Source organism: Sitophilus oryzae, unplaced genomic scaffold (genome assembly GCF_002938485.1).
Source record: "Sitophilus oryzae breed Bouriz unplaced genomic scaffold, Soryzae_2.0 scaffold_1432_pilon_pilon, whole genome shotgun sequence".
In the NCBI taxonomy this organism is placed as follows: Eukaryota; Metazoa; Arthropoda; class Insecta; order Coleoptera; family Curculionidae; genus Sitophilus; species Sitophilus oryzae.
In genome coordinates this window covers 129,474-153,585 of record NW_022146096.1, presented here as the reverse complement: position 1 = coordinate 153,585, position 24,112 = coordinate 129,474, and the positions used below count along the sequence as shown (strand labels likewise).

Below are 24,112 nucleotides of genomic sequence, written 5' to 3'. Positions count from 1 at the left end.
ACTAGATATTTCAAAAAAAACTAATTTTGGCTATTTTAAAAATAGTCCCTAATTCCATTATAATACATTTTAGACAAAAAGTTTTCAGATAAAACTTGTAGATAATCACATCCTTAATGAGATTGTGTTCTCCGCTTTTTTGTAAAGCCTGTAATTTTTGACATATGACAAAAACTTATGCTTTTTTTTTAAATGGAAACCATAGTTGGCCATGACTTCATAAAAAGCGCCATTGTTTAAGCTTTTTAGCGATATAAGCTATAATATGGGTTTTTCCAAAAATTGCTAAGTTATAGCCAATTCTTATCATTTTTAAACAATTTCACTTAGTTAGCCATGGAAACAAGTTCAATAGTCTTTGCTCTCAGAAATGTCAAACTGTCACTTCCAAACTTTGTAAATTATAATAACCAAAAATTGTAAATATGAATTTTTCAAATGAAGAAAATCGTGTAGGATTATTGGTTCAACTTTCCTTGGCCATACATTTTCGAGAATACGTTACACGTTACATACGCTTTATAGAGAACGGTTTTCAAGACATGTTAGAAAACTTAAATTTAGAGACTCGCGCATCAATCCCCCCCATAATGAAAGAAATGTTAAAAATTATTTATATCATAATTATTCAAACTCAGGAATAGGAAGAGTTGGACGAATTGCATGGGTATCCTCGATCACCTGACCTATCCATTTTAGATTTTATGCGGTATATTTTTTGAACATTTTCTAAAATAACTTAAAGTGTATGTAGAGATATTATTTTTTTAAGTTTTAGTTTGTGTAATGTAAATTGTAAAGAACCGTTTAATAAAAAATTCTTTTTATAAGTTATAAATTATAATAATTAAATAATTAACAGAATAAGAATATCATGCCAACTAAGTGAAATTAATCAAGAAAGAGTAATTTTTCGAAAAAAATACATATTATAGCTTATATCGCTAAAAAGCTTAAAAAATGGCGCTTTTTATGAAGTCATGGCCAACTATGGTTTCCATTTAAAAAAAACATAAGTTTGTGTCATATGTTAAAAATGAGAGTCTTTAGAAAAAAACGAAGGACACAATCTCATTAAGGATATGATTATCTAAAACTTTTATCTGAATTTTTTTTGTCTAAAATAGATTATAATGGAATTAGGGACCATTTTTAAAATTTAATATCCGCCGATATTTGTTTTTTTCGAAATATCTAACAAGCCACGAACTTTTTCAAAAATCTGAAAGGCGCATATTTATGACCCCACAAAACTACAATTCTTTCCCCATTTAACCGACTGTCTATCTCCAGTAGTTTCCGAGATACCCATAGAGAACATCGTAGAAAACTCACCCTGTATAATATATATTTTCTTCGGCCGCACACCCGCTTACCCGACCCCTGAGAACGACCCGAACAGTACAGCGTAATAGACTTTTAAGAAACAGAGTATAGAGGCCTTCTACACAAAATGCATTTTTAGTCGAGAGATTTTCAAGTTCCAATTCTTACATTATAACATAAATAATTATAAACTACAAGTTCGTAGACATCTAAATCTTAAGATAAGTGCAATGACGCAGAATATCAATTTAAGCGGTCGGTAGAGAGAATCCGTACGACCAAAGTCCGACAATAAATTTTAATTCTATTAACCCCGAACAAATAAGCCATCGTCACGCGTCTGGAGACGGCCAGCGAAAAAAAAAATTATCAAAATAAATGCGACAAAAAGTAATTTTCCACACGCAGTTCGCAGTTCCCACTCGATCGTCAATCTTGACGCACTAATCTTATTTTTAGGTTTGGTCCAGGGATTCCAAAACATTATATAAGAAAACTTACAACAGGAGATCGAGATATTTATTGAGCGCCAAAATACAACTTCAAAATCGATGGCTTTATTTTTAAAAGTATCGTATTGAAAAAAAAGGTCGTGCGATATTCAAAATAAGATTTACATTAAATATTATATTATTAATCTGCTAATAATGATTACCGTTGATATCGAAAATGATTAATAAAGAACTGAAAATTTACTAAAAATCCATTTATTTATTAAAAATATTCCCAAGATTGATTTGGTTTAGTTATAGGGTTATTCAGTATCTCCCCGGATTGTCTTTACAGAAGAAAAACTTTTTTATTATTGACATTTTGAGAAAATTACATTCTTCATAAAATGTTTGCTTGTTCTAGAATGGTTAGGTAATCCCGTTTATACTTTTCCAAATTTTCCGAGTTTTTTCAGTTACAAGTTACAATTATTTTTCAGTTACAGTTATAATACAGGGTTCGGCAATATTGCGTCGGACATCTGTAGCTCGTAACCGAATGTAGCGGACATCTGTAGCTCGAATAAAAAACTTGAGAATTTTGTGAAGTGCAAACTTAAAGTATGTACGAGGATGTATTTCAGGAAAATATTTCTATAAAACTTCTATAGGGTGGTTGAAAAGCGTGTGAGTGTATCTGGATGATTTTTTTTAATTAAACACCCTGTATATTATTTCATTTTTGGCTTCCTTTCAGGTCACTTTACATAATACTAAGATATGAATAAATATATTAGTAATTTCAGAGATATTAATAAATAAATAAAAAATATATATTTTTCAACCTTATAAAAATATTAAAAATACGAGAACTGTCCTGAAATCAAAACTATATTAGGTATTTACTTTAGATGGTCTATACTTACTTTGCTATAAATATCGTAATCTTAAAATCATACGGGATGTTCAAAATTCTACGCCATGTATATTATTTATTTATTGATGGAGAGTTAAAAAAAGAACATGTTTTGTTTGTTGAAAATTTTAATGGTTTCTCAGATACACGTAGTATTGTTTCATACGGCTCTTTCAACGTTAAAATACAAGAGAAAAATCAATGGGTGGCTTTGATAAAAATTTACAATGGAAAATGCCATATGAAATATAAAATCGGGAATATCTGCAAAACCGTATTGCGTATTTCAAAATAAAAATTTTGAAATACTCTAAATACATACAAAAAATATTAATTTTTTAATTCTCTATTCATTGGAAAAATAATATACAGGGTGTTCCTTTAAAAAAAAAATAAGAAAAATTGTTTTATATTTTAGAAAGTTTGGCGTAGAATTTTGAACATCCTGTATAATTTACGATTACCATATTTATAGCAAAGTAAGTACAGACCATCTAAAGTAAATAACTAATACCGGGTGCCGTGCGTCTCAAAAGTGGCTCACTCGTATAACCTTTTTACTTTTTCAGATAAAATAACGAGATTTGGTATGTTAGTATATGACATAAATTAGGATTGATTGACATATTCAATTGTTTTCGGTCACTTCCGGTTTCACCGGAAATGACTACAACTTTTGATTTTTAAATGGCACGCTTGGTATTTTTTTATTTTGTTCCATAGAAAATGACACTCTGAATAGAATGACATATCATATGTCAACTTTTGACATTTTCGCATATGGTTTATTTGAAATTGTAACCTGCGGTTCATAACGATAATTTGACTCGAAATACCAAGAGTGTAGTATCAAATTACTCGTAAAAAAATGCTTTTCCCAAATATGCTAATGAGCCACCCTCGTTCCATTTGAAAAAAATGAGATATGATTAAAAATACGATTTAGGCATCTTTTAACCGGCCAGGAGAAGACACTAAAAACATTAGACGATCAAATCTATTTTTCCAAGCCTCCTTGATTAAAAATTAGTGTTTTTAACACGGCACTCTAGATTGAAATTTAAAATACAATTTTTTTGAGCAAATATGTCAAAAGTTGACATATGATATGTCATTCGATTCAGAGTGTTATTTTCTATCGAATAAAGTAAAAAAATACCGAGGGTGACATTTAAAAATCAAAAATCAAAAATTTCCAGTGAAACAGGAAGTGACCGAAAACAATTGAATACGTCAATCAATCCTAATTTATGTAATATACTAACATATAAAAACTCATTTTTTTATTTTAAAAAATAAAAAAGTTATAGGGGTGAGCCACTTTTGTGACGCACCCGGTATAGTTTTGATTTCAAGACAGTTCTTGTATTTTTAATAATTTTTTAAGGGCTGAAAATATATATTTTAAATTTATTTATTAATATGTCTGAAACTATCGAAATATATTTATGCTCTTAGGATTATGTAAAGTGATCCGAAAGGAAGCTAAAGTTTGATATCTTATAACTATAACTATCTACCTAGAGAATAGGTACATTATCTACCTATTACCTATACATATCTAATCATGAGTTTAGATTACTACATTTTGTAAATAATTTGTAAATGTCATGTGATATCTGTTGAAGAACAGTGAACAAAAAAATGTATATAAGCTCTTAACTCAGCTCTTATAATTATAAAAAAATCCTCCAGAAACATATACATAAAAATACTGGAATTTTAACTATTTTGCTATATACTGCTGACAACTGCTGATATAAGGCATAATTGACACTATAAAAGCCACTAATCATGTGATTTCAACTGAAGTGTGATAGATAAAAATCTCTCTATAACATATTCCTTTTAAACAAAAATTAACAAGAAAAACATATATTTAAATCATGTCTACTTCTATGGTAAACATATCCTAAGAATATCTTTGTTATTACACACATAATAATTAACTCAAAGCTACAAGTATCATAAAACATTTACAATAAGATTAGTAGAATCAGAAATACAAAATACTCTCTTCAATACTCTTAAAACAACCTGTATCAAATATCATTGCTATTAAGAATTATCTTCAAAATATTTTACTCCTAAAATCAAAACAATATGTTTGTCCGCAGCGCAAATCTCGTATCTAAACAATGTTGCATCAAAGAATGGTCAATATGTAACTGATAAACTGGACTTTTACTAAACTATTTAAAAAAATCTACTGTAGGTCATACCATTTTACTTAGCAAGGTTATATAAAAGATAACTGTTAAAATATTGCAATTTCATTATAAGTAAGAGATTTACCTTATAAATTATTAAAAGAAATAGCAAAAATTCTAAATTGTAGAAAGCTTTAAAAAATAACTGGTGTTGCTTTAAAAAAATAACTGCCAAGGCCAGATTTTAAATTTTATTATTTACCGTAGAACATCCTGTGATTGACCGATAATTTAAGCTCCCGCGGAATAAAAAAATGTAATTTTAAATAAACATAGTATGCTTGATGTCCGAATCCAATACTTTACATAATAAAAAAAACCGGGGCCTTGAAAAAAAGACTTGGAATTTTACAGGTAGGTACGTAGGTACATGGAGAAGATACAACATTACCTGCCCTGATAACCTATAAAATCAAACTGTCTCCTTACGTAACCAGCAATATTTTTCTAAAATTAATTGATATTATATATATTATATCTCAATTAAAGGGCCAGTATAACGTACTCGTAAAGACCTAAAAGGTATGACTACAAATAAATATTCGGTATAACGGAATAATGCCTTTTGTAAGGGTTGTTTTAAGAGAAACCTATGTTAGATAATAAATGTAATACATACTTGAGTTTCAGCTAATTTAGCTGTAGTTATGCGAAATATTCCCATCCTTGTGAAAACAATTCCTTTTTCTAACAACCCCCACACAATCGACAGTTCCTATCTGGAGAACTGAACTAAAAAAGTGAAAAATTTAAAGCACAATTTAAAGTTACTTATGACGATATAGTGGCACACCACTGATTAATTCTTCAATGATAAACGGTGCAACGTTGCCAAATGGTGAAAGAATAAAGAGAGAAATCGATAAAATATTTAAAATCTTCACAGTTTTGAACCTCGAAATGTATATTATTATATTCTTGAAGTGATTGCTCAATATCAAGTTAATGAAGTAATAAATTCTAATAATAAATCAGAACGTGTCCTTTCATTGAAAAATACTGTGTGTAGGTATTTAATACTACCCCAAAATTTCGAAACTGTAGTGACTTGGCAACAAAGATTATATTCAGAACAAAGGCGGTACCTTGGGCGGTACATTTACAAAATGTTCTTAATTTTACATTTAAAATAGCTTTGGACGTATATAATTTTATTTATTTAAAGTTGAGGTATTTATGGTTCAGATCATGCAGTATGATTTAAAATTATAGTAAACTATGATATATTTTTGTCAGTGGAATCATATACAATATATGATTCAAAAAGAACTTAGCCTAGATACCTAGATAACATTATCTATTAAATTGAAAACTCTTATAACATGTGATGCCAAACAGCTGATTTTGAAGTTTTAGTTTATTTGACATTGACACGTGAAAAACCACTGAAAAAACACCAAAATTAACTTCTGAAAAAATTGTTTTTTGGTATATCTGTAATTAAAGTTAGCAGAATACTGGCAAGGTAGTATTATTTTAAATATAATACCTCTTTTTATACATTATTAGGTGGTGACAGTATGGAATGTTTTAATACAAGCTACTTTTTAAAAATCATGCATAGAAAAAAATAAGAGTTATACACTTTACCATTTTTATATATTCTTACAGAATGGCCAAACCGCGATCTTGTGATACATTTGTGGTACTTCCACCATTAACACAACATGGAGTGGTTTTCGGGAAGAATTCTGATAGACCGCAAGGTGAAATTCAAGAAGTTATTTACATACCAGCAACTGAAAAATCAGGCCCTACAAAGGTAAAATAAACAATACTTTACTGTATATTTATTACTACAATTATCCACTTCAGTGTACTTACATAGAAATTGAACCTGTTGATGTAACAAAAGCAGTTATACTGAGTAAACCAAATTGGATGTGGGGTGCTGAAATGGGTGCAAATGAATGTGGAGTTGTTATTGGAAATGAAGCAATCTGGACCAATGATATGGATGGAGATAATAATCCTAATGTTAAAAGACTTCTTGGAATGGATTTAGTTCGGTAAACTACAATAAAAAATTATTATACCTTATGTATAGTTCACACCAAATAACTTTGAGTCACGTGATTAAACTTAACTGGCACAGCTTTGCCCACTTTTACATATTTTCTTTTAATCAAAATATTTTAGGAAACAACAAACACAATAAATTAATTATAAATAAATAAACAGTTATTATTAACATCAACAAAACTCACCTTCTTAACAGCACTTAAGGGACATAAAGGGCCATTACTACCACTTTCTCATCCAAAATATTCTAATAAAGTTACGATGACTTTATGGCTATTAAGCTATCTTGTACACTTCGGAGCAAAAGAGGTTCTAAAAAGAACAATGTTTGACTTTAGACTCGGGATATTTAAATTCCAGTTAGTCAGTCTGGCGCCAAAAATGTCCATGGTTGGCAATAATGAATTTAAAAATTGCGCCCTCGATTACGTAACAAAAAGTTTAATTGGTATCAAGAATATATAATAATTTTTCCTCATTCTGCAGGCTAGGTTTAGAGAGAAGCTGCAGTGCAGTAGAAGCCTTAGACGTTATTACCGATCTTCTAGAAAAATATGGCCAAGGAGGCCCCTGTTCTAAAACTGATAATTCGTTTGCCTATTTTAATTCATTTTTAATTGCCGACCCTGCTTGTGCTTGGGTTTTAGAAACTTGTGGAAAGCATTGGGTAGCTGAGAAAATAACCAGTAATATTTGTTGGAAATCAGTTACATTCTATTAATTTGTGTAACTATTGCTGGTTTTAGGTGGATTTAGAAATATCTCAAATATTCTAACTATTACAACAAAGATAGACCGTAAATCTAAAGGAATAGAAGAGTATGCTAAATCAAAAAATCTTTGGGATGGCGCTGTAAGTATTTAATATTAAACGAAACTATACTATTATATTAGGAAATTACTTTGTATAAAAAAAATCTGATAGATGTATGGAGGGTTCAGAAACTTAACAATAAATGTCAATATACAAAAATGTCACATAAGCTAAGTGATTTTTCAAGTGAAGTTTTAATAATGAACAGCATGTAAAAAACAAATAATACAAGTATACATAATTGTTATTATGTTAGGGATGGTTAGTGGCTACTCAGCCTTCTACAGGGTGGCGCACCTCATTCGCCTCGTTTAATAATACGAGAATGGAAAGATATAGACACAAAATATTTTATGGGTTTATGTGGGAAGGCAATGTGCATAATTTCAAATTATTTTGAAATGTACAGGGTGTGTGAGAACTAAGATCCATACCAAAGTTATATTTTTTGTTATGTAACACCCGGTATTTTATTTCATTTTTCGATTCTTGGACATCAAATATAGCATTTATTATAAGGGTTTAATATGTTTAGAAGCTTTGATTTTTGAGATATTTATACAGGGTGAGTTTTAAATAAGTGCAAATATTTTCAGGGCTGGTAGATCTCGATAAAAGAAACATATTTTCTCTTTACCATTTTTCAGATAAGTCCAAAATAACCGAGTTATTTAAGTTTGAAAATTTAAAAAAAAAATGACTTTTTTGAAAAAAATTTGAGAGCCACCGGATTTTTTCTGTAATTGCATTCCTTTTAGTGCCGTAACCATAGAGTAAAGCCGTAACTATGGTAATATCAGAGATTAAGAAATTATACTGTGGGAAAATTTGCGGTGAACAGGCAGTTCTAAAAAGTTTTCGAAAAATATACAGGGAAGTTTAAAAGAAAATGCACGATTTTCAACATCTTTTTTTGCGGAAAAAAAAATCATAGACGTGTTCCTGGGGTCGAAATATACCACCCCTGAAAATATTTGCACTTATTTAAGACTCACCCTGTATGTGCATGCTATAATAAAAAAGTTTGTCAACATTGTACATTACTTTTCAGAATTAATTCTTGTGCTAACTTTCGAGCCAGAGAAATAAACTTTATTAAAAAATCTGATTGCTTCCTTAAATTTATACAAGGGTATCAAAAATTGCTGGTCTATTTTAAATATTTATTTTAGATAAAAACTTCGTTATTTCAAATACGACACTATGTGTTTTTTTAAATAAGTCGAAGCAGATTTAAATGCTCTTTCAAACTAGATTAGGGTTTCCTATACCTATCTGGGTTAGATTTTGAATAAAAAGCGATTTTTCAATAAAATTGTAATCAAGATGGCTGGTGTCTCAAAAACCAAAGCATTTAAACATATTAAACCCGTATAATAAATGCCTTATTTAACGCCCAAGAATCCAAAAATTAAATAAAATACCGGGTGTTCCATAAGAAAAAATGTAACTTTGGTATGGATTTTAGTTCTGACACACCACCGACGAAAAGTCCATCAACTTAGAGAATAAAGAAGAGTACGCGCCAAATAAATAACGCCTAGAGCTTGACCTCGCCAAAATTATCGATTGTCATTCCTCAGCCGTCTTTGACACCGTTTTTTTCGATCGTATGGTACATATCGTCGCATGATGCAATGTAGGTTATGACTGTGTAGTATGTGACTGTGTGAGTATATCCACTGTGTGGAAGCCGACGATATATTTATATAACAAGAATTACATTAAAATTACTATTTGCATTTTCACTAAAAGTAAAATTAAAGGGAAGATATTATCTAAATCTCTCGTAAATGTGCTTCCGAACTGAACTAGTTAGTTGTGATATCAGCAGTCTAGTGTGATCTAGCGCAGTCTAGTATCTATTTATTGTGATAGTAGCATTCTATTTTTACACATTTTTGAATGTTAACATTTTTAATTGAATTTTAGGGTGAATTTAATTTTTGCGAAATATTTTCTGGTGAAAAAAAACCTGGCGATATTCGCTACTTGAAAGGTAAAGCATTATTAGAGAAGTACGCCTGTTCTAACGGTTTTCGAGAAACGGATATGTTTAAAGTACTTCGCGATAAGGAATCTGGAATTTGTCGCGACTGTGACGATGCCTTCCCTACAGCTGGAAGTCAAGTATGGGTTATATAAGTTAGTTTAGAACAAAATATTTATATATATAATCGAAAAAATTATAGGTGTCGACTTTAAGCTCAACAAGACCCAGTGTACACTGGTTTACCGCTACTCCTGATCCATCAAGATCTGTATTTAAACCGTTTATTTTTACTAAAAACGTTAAAATTTCTAAACATACCATCTGCCCAGATAAAAATGTAAGTTAGATTTTTTCAAACTTTTTATAAGGTTAAACATCTATTGATTTTTTAGTCCCCTCACATGCTGTATACTTTGTATAAAGACGCTGAATACAAGGGAGTCCAAGACTTGCTTCACGGCATGGAGTCAGATTGTGTAAAAGAATTAGACCAAGTAATATCGACTGTAGGAGAGGATCTATCTGAATTTGATGAATTACTGAAAGATTGTGTTGAAACTGAAGTTAAATTTTACCGTTAAACACTAGGTAAACTCTAAAAACAAAAATCGAAAAGTCCAGACAATGTAAGCAAAGTGATATTTCTATTTTAAGCAATGGGCTTTAAGATCTAAATTATTAAGGTTGCTGTTTTGCTTCATAGGCCTTCAAATAGATATACAGGGGGCGATATTAAGTTTTTGCATGTTTTCTACTGGTAAAGCTGGGAATAAGTAACAGTAATCTTATGTGAAAAAAATAGTATTACAAGAGGAGTAACCGAAAAAAATAATTTAGAGTTATTATTTCCAAAAATGTTCCCTATTGTATGACTGATGTTGTGTAGTTGTTCTATTGACTTAAAAGAATACATGTATGCTCAAATTTGTATGTTATGTCTACCCTAAATATATTTTATTTAGCAGGGCACAATATTCTTTATACACTTCCACTTTCTTTGTGATATTTTCTATGCTTTAAGTATTATTCCATCTTAAATTATTGATAGTGTAAATTTAGTTTTTATAATGTAAAAACTTTACTTTGCACTTAAAATTTTTATTTATTTATCGTTATAATGTGACGACTCTTTTATTGTTATATTAGCGGTATTTGTATTACCTCATCCTTACACTATTTATATTTATCTCACCATATAATATTTAAAAAATATTATTTGCACTTTTGAAATATAATATAGTGGACCTTTATTTTGTTTCATTTAATTCCTTCATGTTTTATTTCATTAACAGAGAGGTATTTCTTTGAATGCATGTTGATTTAAAAAACCGCAATAAATAATTTGACATTTTTTAACCAACGCGTAAGAATTCCAAACTTCAATCGATATATAAAGATATATCTTAAAGAAAATGCTATAACAAATGTACAAATATGCAAGTTATATATAATTTATTGCCAAATTATAATAAATTAACATTATCGGTCGGGTATTTCGCATGTAATCTACAAAAAACTTACCCCAGAGAATAACCAAGGCAATCAAAACACGCCTACAGCGTGATTCTTTTTGAGAATATTGTTATACCGGTATTATAACCGCCAAGAGAAGTACATCGATATATTTTCATTAATATATCGATATATTGTTGCCATCCCTAACAAATAGTTCTTTTGAATCAGTTCATATTATCTATGACTTATGAACACATTCCTAAAATAAATGTAAACACCGGATATAACCTAACTAAATCTAAAAAAACTGGTTAAAAATTATGTTAAATAGAACCGTATTAATTTCTCAAAGATGCTTTTCCCAAAAATCTCTAAAGTTAAAGGAAAGCCAAAAAATGTTATCCTGGTTAATACATTCGTACGGTGATATAAACGAACTTCAACTGGAATCTAAAAGACTTCCTATTATATACAATCCTGAAGAAGTTTTAGTACAAGTTAAAGCAGCCTCGTTAAATCCAATAGATTTATTTATGCTGGGTTCGTAATAGGTACTGATAAATTGTTCATGTTGTGATAATTAAAAATAAAATACTCTAGGCGGTTACGGGAAAACATCTTTTCAAGTATTAAGAAAGGCAGAATTAGAGTTTCCTTTGACCCTTGGAAGAGATTTTTCAGGTAAGTTTTAACATATATACTAGATGTCCTTTGTGAGTAATATAAAAAAACAGGTACAATAATATCTAAGGGCCATGGAGTTAGCAATAAGTTCAATGTTGGAGATGAAGTTTACGGTTTTGTACCTATTCACAAACAAGGAAGTTTTGCTGAGTTTGTGCTGGCATCAGGTTGTCATGTAATATAGCTCTTTAGTAGTGTACAGCATTACTTAAATGGGTAGAATCATTTATAGATATTACCAAAGCCAAAGCACTTGACACATGAACAAAGTGCATCACTGGTTTATGCCTCAATGACTGCATGGAGTGGACTATTTATAGCTGGAAATCTTCTAATGAGACAGAAGGAAGGTTTAAGGGTATTAGTATTGGGCGGTTCTGGTGGAGTAGGAACTGCCGCAATTCAGCTACTAAAGTCTCAAGGATGCATAGTATACACCACTTGCTCAAAAGATGCTGTAGACTTCGTCTCTTTATTGAAACCAGATTTTGTATTTGATAGAAGTGATCCAAATTTTATTAAAAATGTAGAATTAGAAGGAAAGTATGGTTGTTGTTATGGGCCACATATTTTTTCTTATATATTTTACTTTTAGATATCATGTCATCTTAGATGCAGCTAATATGGGAATTCATAACATTCCAAAATCATGGAATTTTGAATCCTATATTACATTAAATTCACCACTTTTAGTAAATAATGATAACTATGGGTTAACTTTTGGTCTTTTGAAGAGTGCAAAAGACTTGTTTGAAGCAAATATTACCAATATATGTAATGGAAAAACTGTAAGATGGGGTTATTTTGTTCCATCAAACTTTGGATTTCAGTTTTTACATAGACTAGTGTGTGAAGGCAAAGTAAATAAATAAGTTTTTAGACATTAAAGATATCAAATTACAATATAATTTTTTAGATAAATCCAGTTATTCAAAAACAGTTTGGTTTTGATGATTTGCCTTGTGCTATAGAAACTCTTAAGTCTGGCCATGCAAGAGGAAAACTTGTGATAACTTATGATAATTAGACTTAATAAAATGTTAATCAGCACTAGATAATTATTTTTAAAATTAAATATCAAATTAAAAGACTACACTTGGTTTTATTAGCTCTTGTCCTTAAGATAATCTACATAGAACAAAGGACTTCTACGCAAGCTCATCATTGATAGTATTTAATAGATATTCTGCTTCACTTTTCACCATACTGTCATGAAATAGTCCAGCTAGTTTAATTGCTTCTTTACAGGAATCACGAGCGTTTATCCATGCACCCAAATTTATGTAAATTTTTGCCAATTTTAAGTAACAGCGAGGCATATCAGTACTACCAATACCTTTGCCTAATAAAATGGCACTTTTCATATTCTGCAAGGCAATATTACTTTCCCCCAATTGCATGTGTAAGTCAGCCAATGTATATAAAATAACCATTTCCTGATAGGGACTTAAACCTTTGATTTTTAGTGAATAATCATAGGCAGATGTAATAAGATCTTTGGCAGTAAGATGTTCAGAACTCCTGATTTTGTGTAAGCCATACCAAAAAAGGACGTTTACATAAAGCATGCCTGTTTTTGTTGAAGTGTCTCCATCCAAGATTTTGTTTTTTTGTTTATTGAGGCAATCCCTAAACCCAATTTCAGCCAGAACGGTTTCGTCGTATGCGCTATAGATTCTTGCTAGACGCAACTGGAAGTCTACCATTTGTGTATCATCATCTGGAGTTCCAATTTGAACTAATTTTTCAATAGCGCTAACTAAAATATGTTCTGCTTTGTTCATATTGCCTAAAGCGAATGAAATGGACGCTAATATGTCGTATATGTAAGGCAGTGATACATAAGATTCGTATTCTTCACATACTTTCAATCCCATTTCCAAAATAGCAGTTGCACGTTCGAAATCGCCCTTTTCCAGAGCTAGTCTGGCCAACGTCATCAGGTGAGAAATATTCTCTTCGACGTCATATTGAAGACCAGAATTTGGAGATGAATTTGTGATCATAGGGGGGCTACATGTTAGAAAAAATACTACCGGTTTTTTAAAGTAGTATAGTTGGCCCATTGACTGGATCTTGCTAAGACGTCGTAAAGTTTTCATAGTATGATGAAAATAAGGCGACATAAAATTCATCTTCCGCCATAATTTAGATGCTAGTGTATATATAAACATGAAATTTTCTTTCAAACATTTGGGCCAACTGACAGATTATTCACCTGACTGCGTTATTTATAGGTATAATAAGATTTCCTCTATTGACATGATATTTCTAATAATATAGACACCAAATTTTACACTTATCTACGGGGGCGGTTCTAAACGTTTGTGGAGGGCCCTATACAGGGTGCGTCAAAAAACATGTGCCATCTCGTGGAGAGATTCCTTATTTATTAGAATTATATCAACATAGGTCCGATTCTGCTTTCTTACAAGGAGTTAAAGTCTTCATCTTTTTTCGACTTATTATAATTTTCTTCTAAGTGCTTTTAGCGATTCGAATGAAAATTTGAGGGTAAAGGCTATAAGTGCGACTTATTTTTATGCTAAAAAAGTGTCTACACTCTACATATTCACCAGGGACGTTCATATGAGCTATCTATGGAATATTTGTCTAAAAAAATATGTGCGCCACCGACTATTTCTTTTGTTGGCAAAATTGTGTAAACCGTTAAATGCTGATTAAAGTTGTTTCTTAATATTTTGTTGATTTCGGTCGTCTTGATGAGATAAATGCAATTTAATTAATTTGCCTTAATCCAATTCTAATAGCAACATTCAAAAAAAATTAATTTCATTAATTTGCCAAAATGTTAAATAAGTACTCCTTATCAAAATTTCTTTTTTAAACAAAAGTTCCTAAAAACATAAGTGCGGAAGTAGTTTTTAAAGTTACAGGATGTTAAAACTTCTAAAAAATAGGCATTTTGTAATTATCTTAAACACTGTTATTTTTTGGGGAATTTGCTGTAGATAGCACTGTAGGTCAGTGTTATAAATTTTAATAACATTTTAGTAATAAATTACATTAAATAAATAGTTTATTAATTTTTGTCATTAATAAAATTGCGTTTATCTCATCGATGAGATCGAAATGGGCAAAATATTAAGATACTACTTCTAATCAGAGTTAAAAAGCCTAAATAATTTTGCTAATAAGAGAAAAGTAAGTGGCGCATATGTTTTTTTAGAAAAATGTTCCATTTATTCCCCATATGCACGTCCCTGGTGAGTGAATATGTCCACATTTTCTTTAGCATTAAAATATGTAGCACTCATAGTACTTTTACCCTCCAAATTTTATTCGAATCGCTAAAAGCACTTGGAAGAAAATTATAATAAATCGAGAAAAAAAATGAAGATTTTAACCTCCTGTACCTACGAAACAAAGCAGAATCGGAACTCTTGGCGTCAAAAATGTGTGAATCATAATCGGATAAATTATGTATAGTGAAGCTAATGATCATGCCTATTACCCTATCAAATTTTATCCAGTATAGTCGATTTTTTCGTTACTGTTGATGGTATTTCATCGTAAGCAAACCCTTGTCCAAATATCTTCAATTTTTTTTATAGAAACCTATTCTGCAATACACAGAACAACCCAAATTTTCATTACAATCGTTTGAATGATTTGAGCTTATCGGGGAAAAAAATGTAAAAAATATATTTTAAATGAAAGAGTCATATGTAATAATCATAGAATTTTGTAAAGGATGTTTTGGAGCATATGGTTAAGCATTAAATAATTAAGTTAAATGCCTTATTACCGAAGCTGACGGAAGTCCGAAGGACGTAACTCGTGCTACATCGCAAGGATCTTTTGATGATCACGTCTATAGAGTGGGTGAAACTGAAGCGGGCTCTCCCCAAAAATAGCCTGCTGTAAAGTTTCAACTAGTGATGAGATAATTCTAACGAAAATTCGCCCGAATGCTCGATTATTCAAATAACCGAGATCGCTCGATTATGAACGAGCGATGCAAGTGACGAGTTACGAGCGACGAACTCCTAGAATGAAATAAATTGAAATCCGATTTTAATGTGACATACTCTTCTACATACATTGCAGGTAGCAAATTTATACCCGTTATCCGTTGCGTATCAGAGTGACAACATTTTACGACCTCCATCGACAATGCTTTAAACTAAACTAAATCAAGCGAATTACTCGTCGCTTGCTACTTGCCACTCGCCATTCGTCACCGAAAGAATATGTGCTCTGCGCACGCAACTTACGGCTTGGCGTTACGAGTTGCGAGTACAACAGCGACGGGCAAAAAACCGTGTTTTTAAATACGAGCGAAATTTCGCTCGAGCGATCGCTTAACACTCGGGTATTCGATTATCGAAATTAATCGGTTTTTCCCATCACTAGTTTCAACTCTTACTACGGCACGTAAGAAAATGGCAAAAGAATATTGGCGGGGCCATCCAAATACAGAACCGGAGAACTCTTAAAGGCGGGTAGAAATGGCGCGCATATGCTGTATGGGCCACTCAGGCTAAGATCCCATCTGGAGAGAATGGGAAATGGGACTGGTGGAAAATGCCGAATGCCGTCTCATGGGGAGTAACGAAACTATGAATCACGTTATGTGTACCTGCCCAGCTAGGAGCAGAAACAGGCATGAGTTGTTAAAAACGGCTGTGAAATGGAGTTATTTTAGAACTGAGTCACAATAGGATCGTACTATTCACATGACAAATTTTGCTCCAATCTACCAGTAAATAAGAAAATTCCTGATTCCTGATACCTGCGCACATCTAGAAAGGTAGAATTGAAATGTCATCATTGTCACAGATTAGGTATACTATGGGTATACTATAAGTATACAGATAAAAATCTTGTCCCTAATTCGTGGCACGAAAATTGTTTTTTATGACGATGAGCAAACGAGTAAAATTTCCTGGGCGTAAAAATAATCTCGCGTTTAAACAGCGTAATAACTGGGCCGGTCAGGCGCTGTGCTCAATTTTAGAGGCCATAAGTGGGCGTGCCATGTGCGCAAACTAGTAACCTAACTAGTGCGCGACTCCGAAAATTGGATCCACGAAAGACAATGCTTTTGACGATAAGTTTATAATCTGTATCATTGTCAACCTATATCTCGTCCTTTATTATACCGGCAAAACCCCATTTTTCTCTTTAATAGGACATTTTCTCTCGCGCCCTGTTGAACTTGTAAATGAAACGTCCAGTAAAACTTTCGTGGAAGCCATCATTGCCATTATGAGTATAGTCTTTCCACCGAATTTGGTCACGGTAGAATCTCATTAACTTTTGACCTCAAAAACGTGTCTATCGTAATCGGATAAATTATGTATAATAAAGTTGGTCATGTCAAAGTCTATTATCATATAAATATACATTTATGTAGTATAGACGATTTTTCCATTACTGATGATCGGATATCATCGTGAACAGAACGTTGTCCAAATATTATCAAATTATATTATAGTGTAGTCATTTTACAAATTAAAAAAAAATACAAAGAAAAATTAAATCAAATGTATACTTTATTTCATTCTTACATTACAATATATTATAAAATATAGTAAAACATTTAAACTCTATCTGACTTTCGACATAATTCGTTCAACATCTGATAATAACAGTATTTAGGATCAGAATATTCAATATCATACCAATAATTTACTGCTATACATTCATGACTTTGTCTAACATGATGAAACCATAGACTAGGCAAATATAAAATATCTCCTTTTTCGACTCGGACCTGAAATTTTCTAGTTTTCTTAAAAAAGTCCGGATATTCTCTTATCAAATTATATTGTAAAGGATCGACAGCAATCCAAGATATATCCTCTTGATTATTTACAGGCGCTATATCAAAAGAATCTGTTGTTACATTTTGATACTGCCTTACTGAATAATCTTTATATGGCACATAAGGCAAATCAAGAGGGGGGATGAGAATAAAATCTTTGTAGCCATCAATGACACAATAAATATTCTCGTAGGGGTCCTTGTGCACTAAAAAAAAAATATATAAAAATAGACATTTTTAAAAGGATGCCTGATTATATGCAGTGATTTTATGCTTAATTTTTTATACAATAATTGTATTCTTCCTCTATGAAACAAACTGGTTGATAATTTAAAATTATTACATCTCTTAATCATAATTTTCAAATAAGACACACACACTGGTGGATCTCTAGGATATAGAAGCAGAGCTGCCAGCTCATAGAAAACTTAGGTAAGATTTAAATTGATTTAAATCATTTTAATGACTTAAGTCATTTGATTTTAAGTCATTTTTCGAAAGCTGACTTAAGACTTAAAATTTAAGTCTTTTTCAAAATGATTTGTAATTTAAATCTTTATTCCGAAGTAGAAAAAGATTTTAGACTTTTAGAAAAGTCTTAAGAAGCGAAGCAGCAGAATAAAAAACAATGCTCGATACCACTAGCAAGTAAAATATTACTTTTTCGGAGCCGGCTTTAATTATTTGTCGTGTTACGCGTGCGTAGTGAGTCTGTTTGGTATAAATATGTTCAAGTTCTTCTTCAAGTGAATCCCCGACTCCGTTATGTGGCTCGAAAGACGAACGAAAGAAATTTATCTTTAATATATTGAAGAGTACCTTAAAATCCTCCAGCTCTTAACTTATGCCATCGATATATTACATAGTGATCAAAACACATCACCACTTTTTAATAGACATAATATTCGGTGACATTTAGCTTTAATGGATACATATAAAGTACTAAAAAATTGGTTAAATTTTATAAAACAAAACATATTTTTGTGTTTGCAGTTGTTCTGAAAATTAACCGTTTTATTTTATGTGGTTTTAGTTAGTTCATCTGTACCTACAATAAATTAATAATATGATAATAAGAAAATCGCTAATTGGTAATACAAGAAAATTAATATTAACATTTAAAAAAAGTACTTAAATTGAATTCTGTTTGGTTTGACTTGAGGGTAATTATATTGATTTAAGTAATTTTACTGACTTAACTTGCAGATAATCATGATTTAAGTAAAAATATAGACTTAAGTCACAGAAACGACTTAAATAACGTTATATTGATTTAAGTCTTTACAAAAATGACTTGACTTGAAATAAAATGATTTAAATCAAAGATTTAAGACTTAAATCATTTGAACTTTATGTTGAATTTGACCTAAGACTTAAATCGGTTTGATTTTAGAAATGACTTAAGACTTAAGTCTTTTTAAAACTCACTTGTTGCAGCTCTGTATGGAAGATAGGAAATTAGGTCTATCTATACTAATATATAGAATCCTTAAGTGACTGACATACTGATTAATCACGATCCTGCTCAAACCACTCAACGGAAGAAGCTCAATTTTGGCATACAGGTTGATTCTAGGGTGTAGAGGGTCGATAAGAAGGGATTTTTCGAAATTCCAGTTCCAAGAGGGTGAAACCACCCCTCAAATATTACAATATTTTTTATTTAAAAAAACGGTCAAGTTTCCGAAAAAACGCTTAAACACGTATATTTTATTTTGTTTTTTTACATATTTTAAGATTTTTTAAAAATGTATACAGGGTGTTTCGAAAAATCTGGCCATTGATTAATCACGATCCTGCTTAAAGCGCTTGACGTAAAAAGCTGATTTTTGGAAAACAGATTGACTTTAGGGTGTAGAGGTTCAATAAGAAGGGATTTTTCGAAACTCGAATTCTAAGGGGGTGAAACTATCCCTCAAATATTAAAATATTTTTTATTTAAAAACCGGTGAGTTTTTCGGAAAAACTCTTAAACACGTATATTTTATTTTGTTGTTTTGCATATTTTAAGATTTTTTATAAATTTATACAGGGTGTTTCATAAAATATGACCATTGAGTAATCACAATTCTGCTTAAACTGCTTGACGTTTAAAGCTGATTTTTGGCAAACGGATTGACTGTGGGGTGTAGAGGTTCGATAAGGAGGGGTTTCTCGAATCTCAAATTCCAAGAGGGTGAAAACGCCCCTCAAATATTACAATATTTGTTATTTAAAAAACGGTTTGTCTTTCGGGAAAACGCTTGGACAAGCATAATTTATTTGTTTTTTTTACATATTTTGAAAATTTTTAAAAAATCATACAGGTGTTCCAAAAAGTTGGGTAATTTCTTAACCACGATTCTGCTTAAACTGCTTGACGTAAAAAGCTTATTTTTGGCAAACGGATTTTTCGAAAGTCAAATTCCAACGAGATGAAACTACCCCTCAAATATTACCAAGTTATACAGGGTGGTCCGAACTGTATTCCGGAAACTTCAGCAGCATATTCTGCAGACAAAAATAAGTAAAAAAGTTCGTAAAAATGTATGTCCTAAAATGCTTAGTTTCGGAGATACAGGGTGTAGAAATTTCATTTTTATTTCGATTTTTACCAAATAATTTCTAAACTAACGTCAATATTGGGCTGAAAATTGGTGTCTGGGAGTTTTTTGACATAAGAAATTTGGATTTTGATGTCAATATGACTCCTATTTGTAGGGGGCGCCACCTACATGTGTTTTTAACCGTTTTGAAGAGTAATAATTTTTCGTCCGTACCTGTATAAAACTATTGAGTAAAAAAATATACATTTACGACGTTTTTTACGCAAAAAAGGTTTCTTGGTAAAAATCGCTACGAGTAATGGTTCTCGAGATATTTTGAATCAAAATTATCAATACCTGTCACCATTGACAAATTAAACATGTTAACTAAATAGTTATTAGACTGAAATCATAAATATGAAATGTTTTTGTAACGCAAAAGTTCTATAGAAACTGTTTTATCATCATTTTCCGCAGAAAAATCTATGATTAATTTAAAAAAATTAAAATTTCCCAAATTTATTATTTCAGTCAAATAACTATCTACACAACCATTTTATTTTTTGTCAATATAATGACATGTATCGACTATTTCCATTCTAAATATCTTGAGAACGGTTGCTCATAGCGATTTTTACCAAGAGACATTTTTTACGTAAGAAGTCACGAAAATGTATATTTTTTGACTCAGTAGTTATATACAGGTACGGACGAAAAGTTATTACTCTTCAAAACAGTTTAAACACATGTAGGTGGCGCCCTCTACAAATAGGAGTTATATTGACATCAAAATCAAATTTCTTATGTCAAAAAACTCATAGACATCAATTTTCATCCAAATATTGACGTTACTTCATAAATTACTTGGAAAAATTCGAAATAAAAATTAAACTTCTACACCCTGTATCTCCGAAACTAAGCATTTTAGGACATACATTTATAGGAACTTTTTTACTTATTTTTATCTGCAGAATATGCTGCCGAAGTTTCCGGAATACAATTCGGACCACCCTGTATAATAATATCGCCATATTGTTTTCTCTCATGCTGACATAAATGTGAGAAAATTTTATCCAGTTTGTATGTTAATGGAAATTCTTGCTTTGCTTTATCATCATCATTACAAATGATTAATTCGACGCGAACGAAGTCGCTTGTACACGCTAATATAGAATAAAATTATGATTGCTCATCTAGGTCATTCTATGTTCAATAGTCTGCAAGAATTATGGAGTAGACGGAAAATATATAGGATTTTATAATATCAATCACTAACTTTAAAAACGGTTGTCTGATTTCGGATCAGCTTATTTTACCAAAAATAAATATTAGTATACATACTACTAGTAATTGCTCTGCCATCTCCCATCCAAAAATTAACAGCGTCAGGTTCTTTGTCAAATGCTTCTGAGGCCCAGTCAATTTCTTTTTCTATATCCACTAAGAGTTCTGAAAAGTGAGTTGTTAAGTTTGAATTTTGTTGTTGAATGTAAGCTACATAATTTAATCTAAAAATCGGACAAATTCAGATATAACTTTGTTATGCAAATGAAGACTTACGGTTGCTCATGTAAAACGTTTAAAAAGTCCTTAAATTCCATTTCAGTCTCTTCTGGTAAAAAGAAATATTCCTTTCCTTCATAACTTGCTACACCATCAGCGTAACCATTAGGTGTAACAGTGACTGTAACACGTTTTTCGCTGTAATGTTTTCTAAAATTTGAGATGAATTTTATATATCTTTTTACTTACTACAATTTTTTAACTTAATTAAAATAGTAATACCTATTACAAACCTAAAATATTGGGAATTCCATTTTTTTACAGCAGGAAAATCTTTGGCACCACCTTTGATTAATAATGGATAATTTCTGGAGACATATTTTCTGAAAAACTGGAAAGGAAATTTGGAGTCTATATCTGTTGCAGGAAATTCTGGGACTGTTTGATTATAATATAGTAGATCTAAAAAATACAAATAATATATTTTTATTTCCGAAGTCAATTGGAAGTTCTGAGAGTCTTAATTTCTTTGTCCCGACGCACAGTGGAACGGCTATATGAGGACAGAGAGAGACATTTTGATATTTTAGAAAATGTATACTTATATTTGCATTTATGACAATAAAAACAGATTTTTATACTTGAAAACATAATAAGTTATACAGGGTGCGTCTCAAAAGTGGCTCACCCCCTATAACTTTTTTATTTTTTCAGATGAAACAACGAGATTTGGTGTGTTAGTATATGACATAAATTAGGATTGATTGACATATTCAATTATTTTCGGTCACTTCCGGTTTTACCGGAAATGACTACAACTTATGATTTTTAAATGGCACCCTCGGTATTTTTTTACTTTATTCGGTAGAAAATGACACTCTGAATAGAATGACATATCACATGTCAACTTTTGACATTTTCGCATATGGGTTATTTGAAATTGTAACATGCGGTTCATAACGACAATTTGACTCGAAATACCAAGTGTGTGGTATCAAATTATCCGTAAAAAAATTATTTTTCGAAATATGCTAATGAGCCACCATCGTTCCATTTGAAAAAAATTGAGATATGATCAAATTGGACGATTTGGGCATCTTTTAACCTTGATTAAAAATTAGTGTTTTAAACACAGACATGGCACTCTAGATTGAGATTTAAAATACAATTTGTTTTTGAGCGAATATGTCAAACTATTAGTCGCTCAACTATTGTTTTTCCATAACTATCAGGGTAGCAGATAAATGTTATATTTTTATGTTTGATATACTACAGCAACGTTATATGGATATAAAGGCTCAAATGCACTTGACTTTAAACCAAAATATTAATATATTTTATAATATTAATGTCCTGGTGTGCTGTGGACATACTGCTGTTTGGCATGCTGTTTGCCCATAAGTCTTTTATCTATGTGTTTGCCATTGCCAAATGAATAGTTTTTATTTGTACTACAACTTCTCTATATTTTGAATAATAGGTACTTGTTAAAATAATGAATCGAACTATGACTGGGGACCATGTAGTTGGGGATACGGACTGTGGTGGCAGAAAAATAAAGAGAAATTTCACGTCTAAAACAGTCAACAGTTTATTTTTCAATTTTTTCAGATATCATTAAAACTAGATTTTTCACATGTACCTTATGTAGGTGTACTATTTTTATGATTTTTTATTCATTTTTCAAGTATAGGTACTAGTTTTTCAGTAAGTTTCTTGCAAAAAGCGTGGCAGTTTTTCTTTGTTTGTCAAATTCGAAAAAAATGGACAAAAATGGACAAAATGCAGAATCTATATGTATTGTTCTAAACTAATTAAGAGAACTTTAGAATCACTGGGTCTTGTTTTAGTTTCTCGCAGAGATTATGTACATTTTCTTGGTTTTAAAGTTGAACTTTTGATATTGTTTATTATTTTAATGTTTAACCAGAGGTTTAACGTTGAAGAAATGAAAAGTAACATTTTGATTTTGTTTTTCATTATGTTAAATAATGTTTTTTTTATGAATTAAATGTTAATATTTTTTATAAAATGAATTTTTTCTTAATGTACCTGCCTCCTTTTATTTCTGAATCTATATAGCCTTGATTAAAATGAATATGTTTGATAATTAATGCGGAACTTACGATCAGATTCACCATAAAGTACTTTGAGCCCATTTTTAAACATATTATTTGAAAAAATCATAGGAAAAAATATTGCCTGATATTGCTTTGTTTTTGATTTTAGGTTATTAATTTTTTGTTCATTCTTTTTTCGCCAAGTTTTTTCGCCTTTATTTTGATTTTTGATCATGATCATATATAAAAAAGTGATCATAATCCATTCAATCATAACCAGCTGAAAAACAAGACTGAAAACAGATACAAAGGGAATAGGAATCAAGTCCAACGACTTTATGTAATATGTATTCCTATCAACAATTATATCAAAAATTATATC

The 24,112-nt window shown here is 30.8% G+C and overlaps 5 protein-coding genes across 5 annotated transcripts in view; 2 read left to right on the top strand and 3 right to left on the bottom strand.

Annotated features, from left to right (window-relative positions):
* The window catches only part of LOC115876349 (probable citrate synthase 2, mitochondrial), a 37,166-nt gene extending 31,493 nt beyond the window's left edge, over positions 1-5,673 (bottom strand). The window contains exon 1 of the mRNA XM_030892086.1: positions 5,503-5,673. Within this exon, the coding sequence (XP_030747946.1) occupies positions 5,503-5,547 (45 nt within the window). The 5' untranslated portion in view covers positions 5,548-5,673. The remainder of the gene's footprint in view (positions 1-5,502) is intronic.
* A 546-nt stretch (positions 5,674-6,219) lies between these two features.
* On the top strand, positions 6,220-10,636 carry LOC115876348 (secernin-3). Its single transcript, XM_030892085.1, has 8 exons — positions 6,220-6,348; positions 6,495-6,645; positions 6,699-6,892; positions 7,392-7,591; positions 7,652-7,758; positions 9,652-9,849; positions 9,912-10,049; positions 10,105-10,636. Exons 2-8 carry the CDS (start codon positions 6,496-6,498, stop codon positions 10,291-10,293), a joined length of 1,176 nt encoding a protein of 391 aa, XP_030747945.1. The 5' UTR covers positions 6,220-6,348; position 6,495; the 3' UTR covers positions 10,294-10,636.
* Positions 10,637-11,422: 786 nt separating this feature from the next.
* On the top strand, positions 11,423-12,942 carry LOC115876347 (reticulon-4-interacting protein 1 homolog, mitochondrial). Its single transcript, XM_030892083.1, has 6 exons — positions 11,423-11,707; positions 11,768-11,848; positions 11,902-12,026; positions 12,084-12,394; positions 12,447-12,711; positions 12,768-12,942. The coding sequence occupies exons 1-6, from the start codon at positions 11,488-11,490 to the stop codon at positions 12,876-12,878; spliced, it is 1,113 nt and encodes a 370-aa protein (XP_030747943.1). The 5' UTR covers positions 11,423-11,487; the 3' UTR covers positions 12,879-12,942.
* Positions 12,943-12,999: 57 nt separating this feature from the next.
* Positions 13,000-13,857, bottom strand: LOC115876363 (tetratricopeptide repeat protein 19, mitochondrial-like). The gene has a single exon (XM_030892106.1). It carries the CDS (start codon positions 13,855-13,857, stop codon positions 13,000-13,002), a length of 858 nt encoding a protein of 285 aa, XP_030747966.1.
* A 3,495-nt stretch (positions 13,858-17,352) lies between these two features.
* Positions 17,353-24,064, bottom strand: LOC115876346 (bifunctional peptidase and (3S)-lysyl hydroxylase Jmjd7-like). Its single transcript, XM_030892082.1, has 5 exons — positions 23,797-24,064; positions 21,964-22,132; positions 21,728-21,880; positions 21,509-21,675; positions 17,353-17,848 (listed from the first exon to the last, which is right to left on the bottom strand). Exons 1-5 carry the CDS (start codon positions 24,002-24,004, stop codon positions 17,418-17,420), a joined length of 1,128 nt encoding a protein of 375 aa, XP_030747942.1. The 5' UTR covers positions 24,005-24,064; the 3' UTR covers positions 17,353-17,417.
* Between the last annotated feature and the right edge of the window lie 48 nt (positions 24,065-24,112).

Bases quoted from the DNA above. Each gene is read 5' to 3' on its own strand.
- LOC115876346 (XM_030892082.1), bottom strand. From the start codon at position 24,004: ATGATTGAATGGATTATGATCACTTTTTTATATATGATCATGATCAAA. The intron at 22,133-23,796 runs GTAAGTTCCGCA...TGTATTTTTTAG, and splicing joins ACTTTATGGTGAATCTGATC to ATCTACTATATTATAATCAA. The intron at 17,849-21,508 runs GTATGTATACTA...TTTTTTTTTTAG, and splicing joins TGGCAGAGCAATTACTAGTA to TGCACAAGGACCCCTACGAG.
- LOC115876347 (XM_030892083.1), top strand. From the start codon at position 11,488: ATGTTAAATAGAACCGTATTAATTTCTCAAAGATGCTTTTCCCAAAAA. The intron at 12,027-12,083 runs GTAATATAGCTC...AATCATTTATAG, and splicing joins TGCTGGCATCAGGTTGTCAT to ATATTACCAAAGCCAAAGCA. The intron at 12,712-12,767 runs GTAAATAAATAA...ATAATTTTTTAG, and splicing joins GACTAGTGTGTGAAGGCAAA to ATAAATCCAGTTATTCAAAA.
- LOC115876348 (XM_030892085.1), top strand. From the start codon at position 6,496: ATGGCCAAACCGCGATCTTGTGATACATTTGTGGTACTTCCACCATTA. The intron at 6,893-7,391 runs GTAAACTACAAT...CTCATTCTGCAG, and splicing joins CTTGGAATGGATTTAGTTCG to GCTAGGTTTAGAGAGAAGCT. The intron at 9,850-9,911 runs GTATGGGTTATA...AAAAAATTATAG, and splicing joins TCCCTACAGCTGGAAGTCAA to GTGTCGACTTTAAGCTCAAC.
- LOC115876363 (XM_030892106.1), bottom strand. From the start codon at position 13,857: ATGATCACAAATTCATCTCCAAATTCTGGTCTTCAATATGACGTCGAA.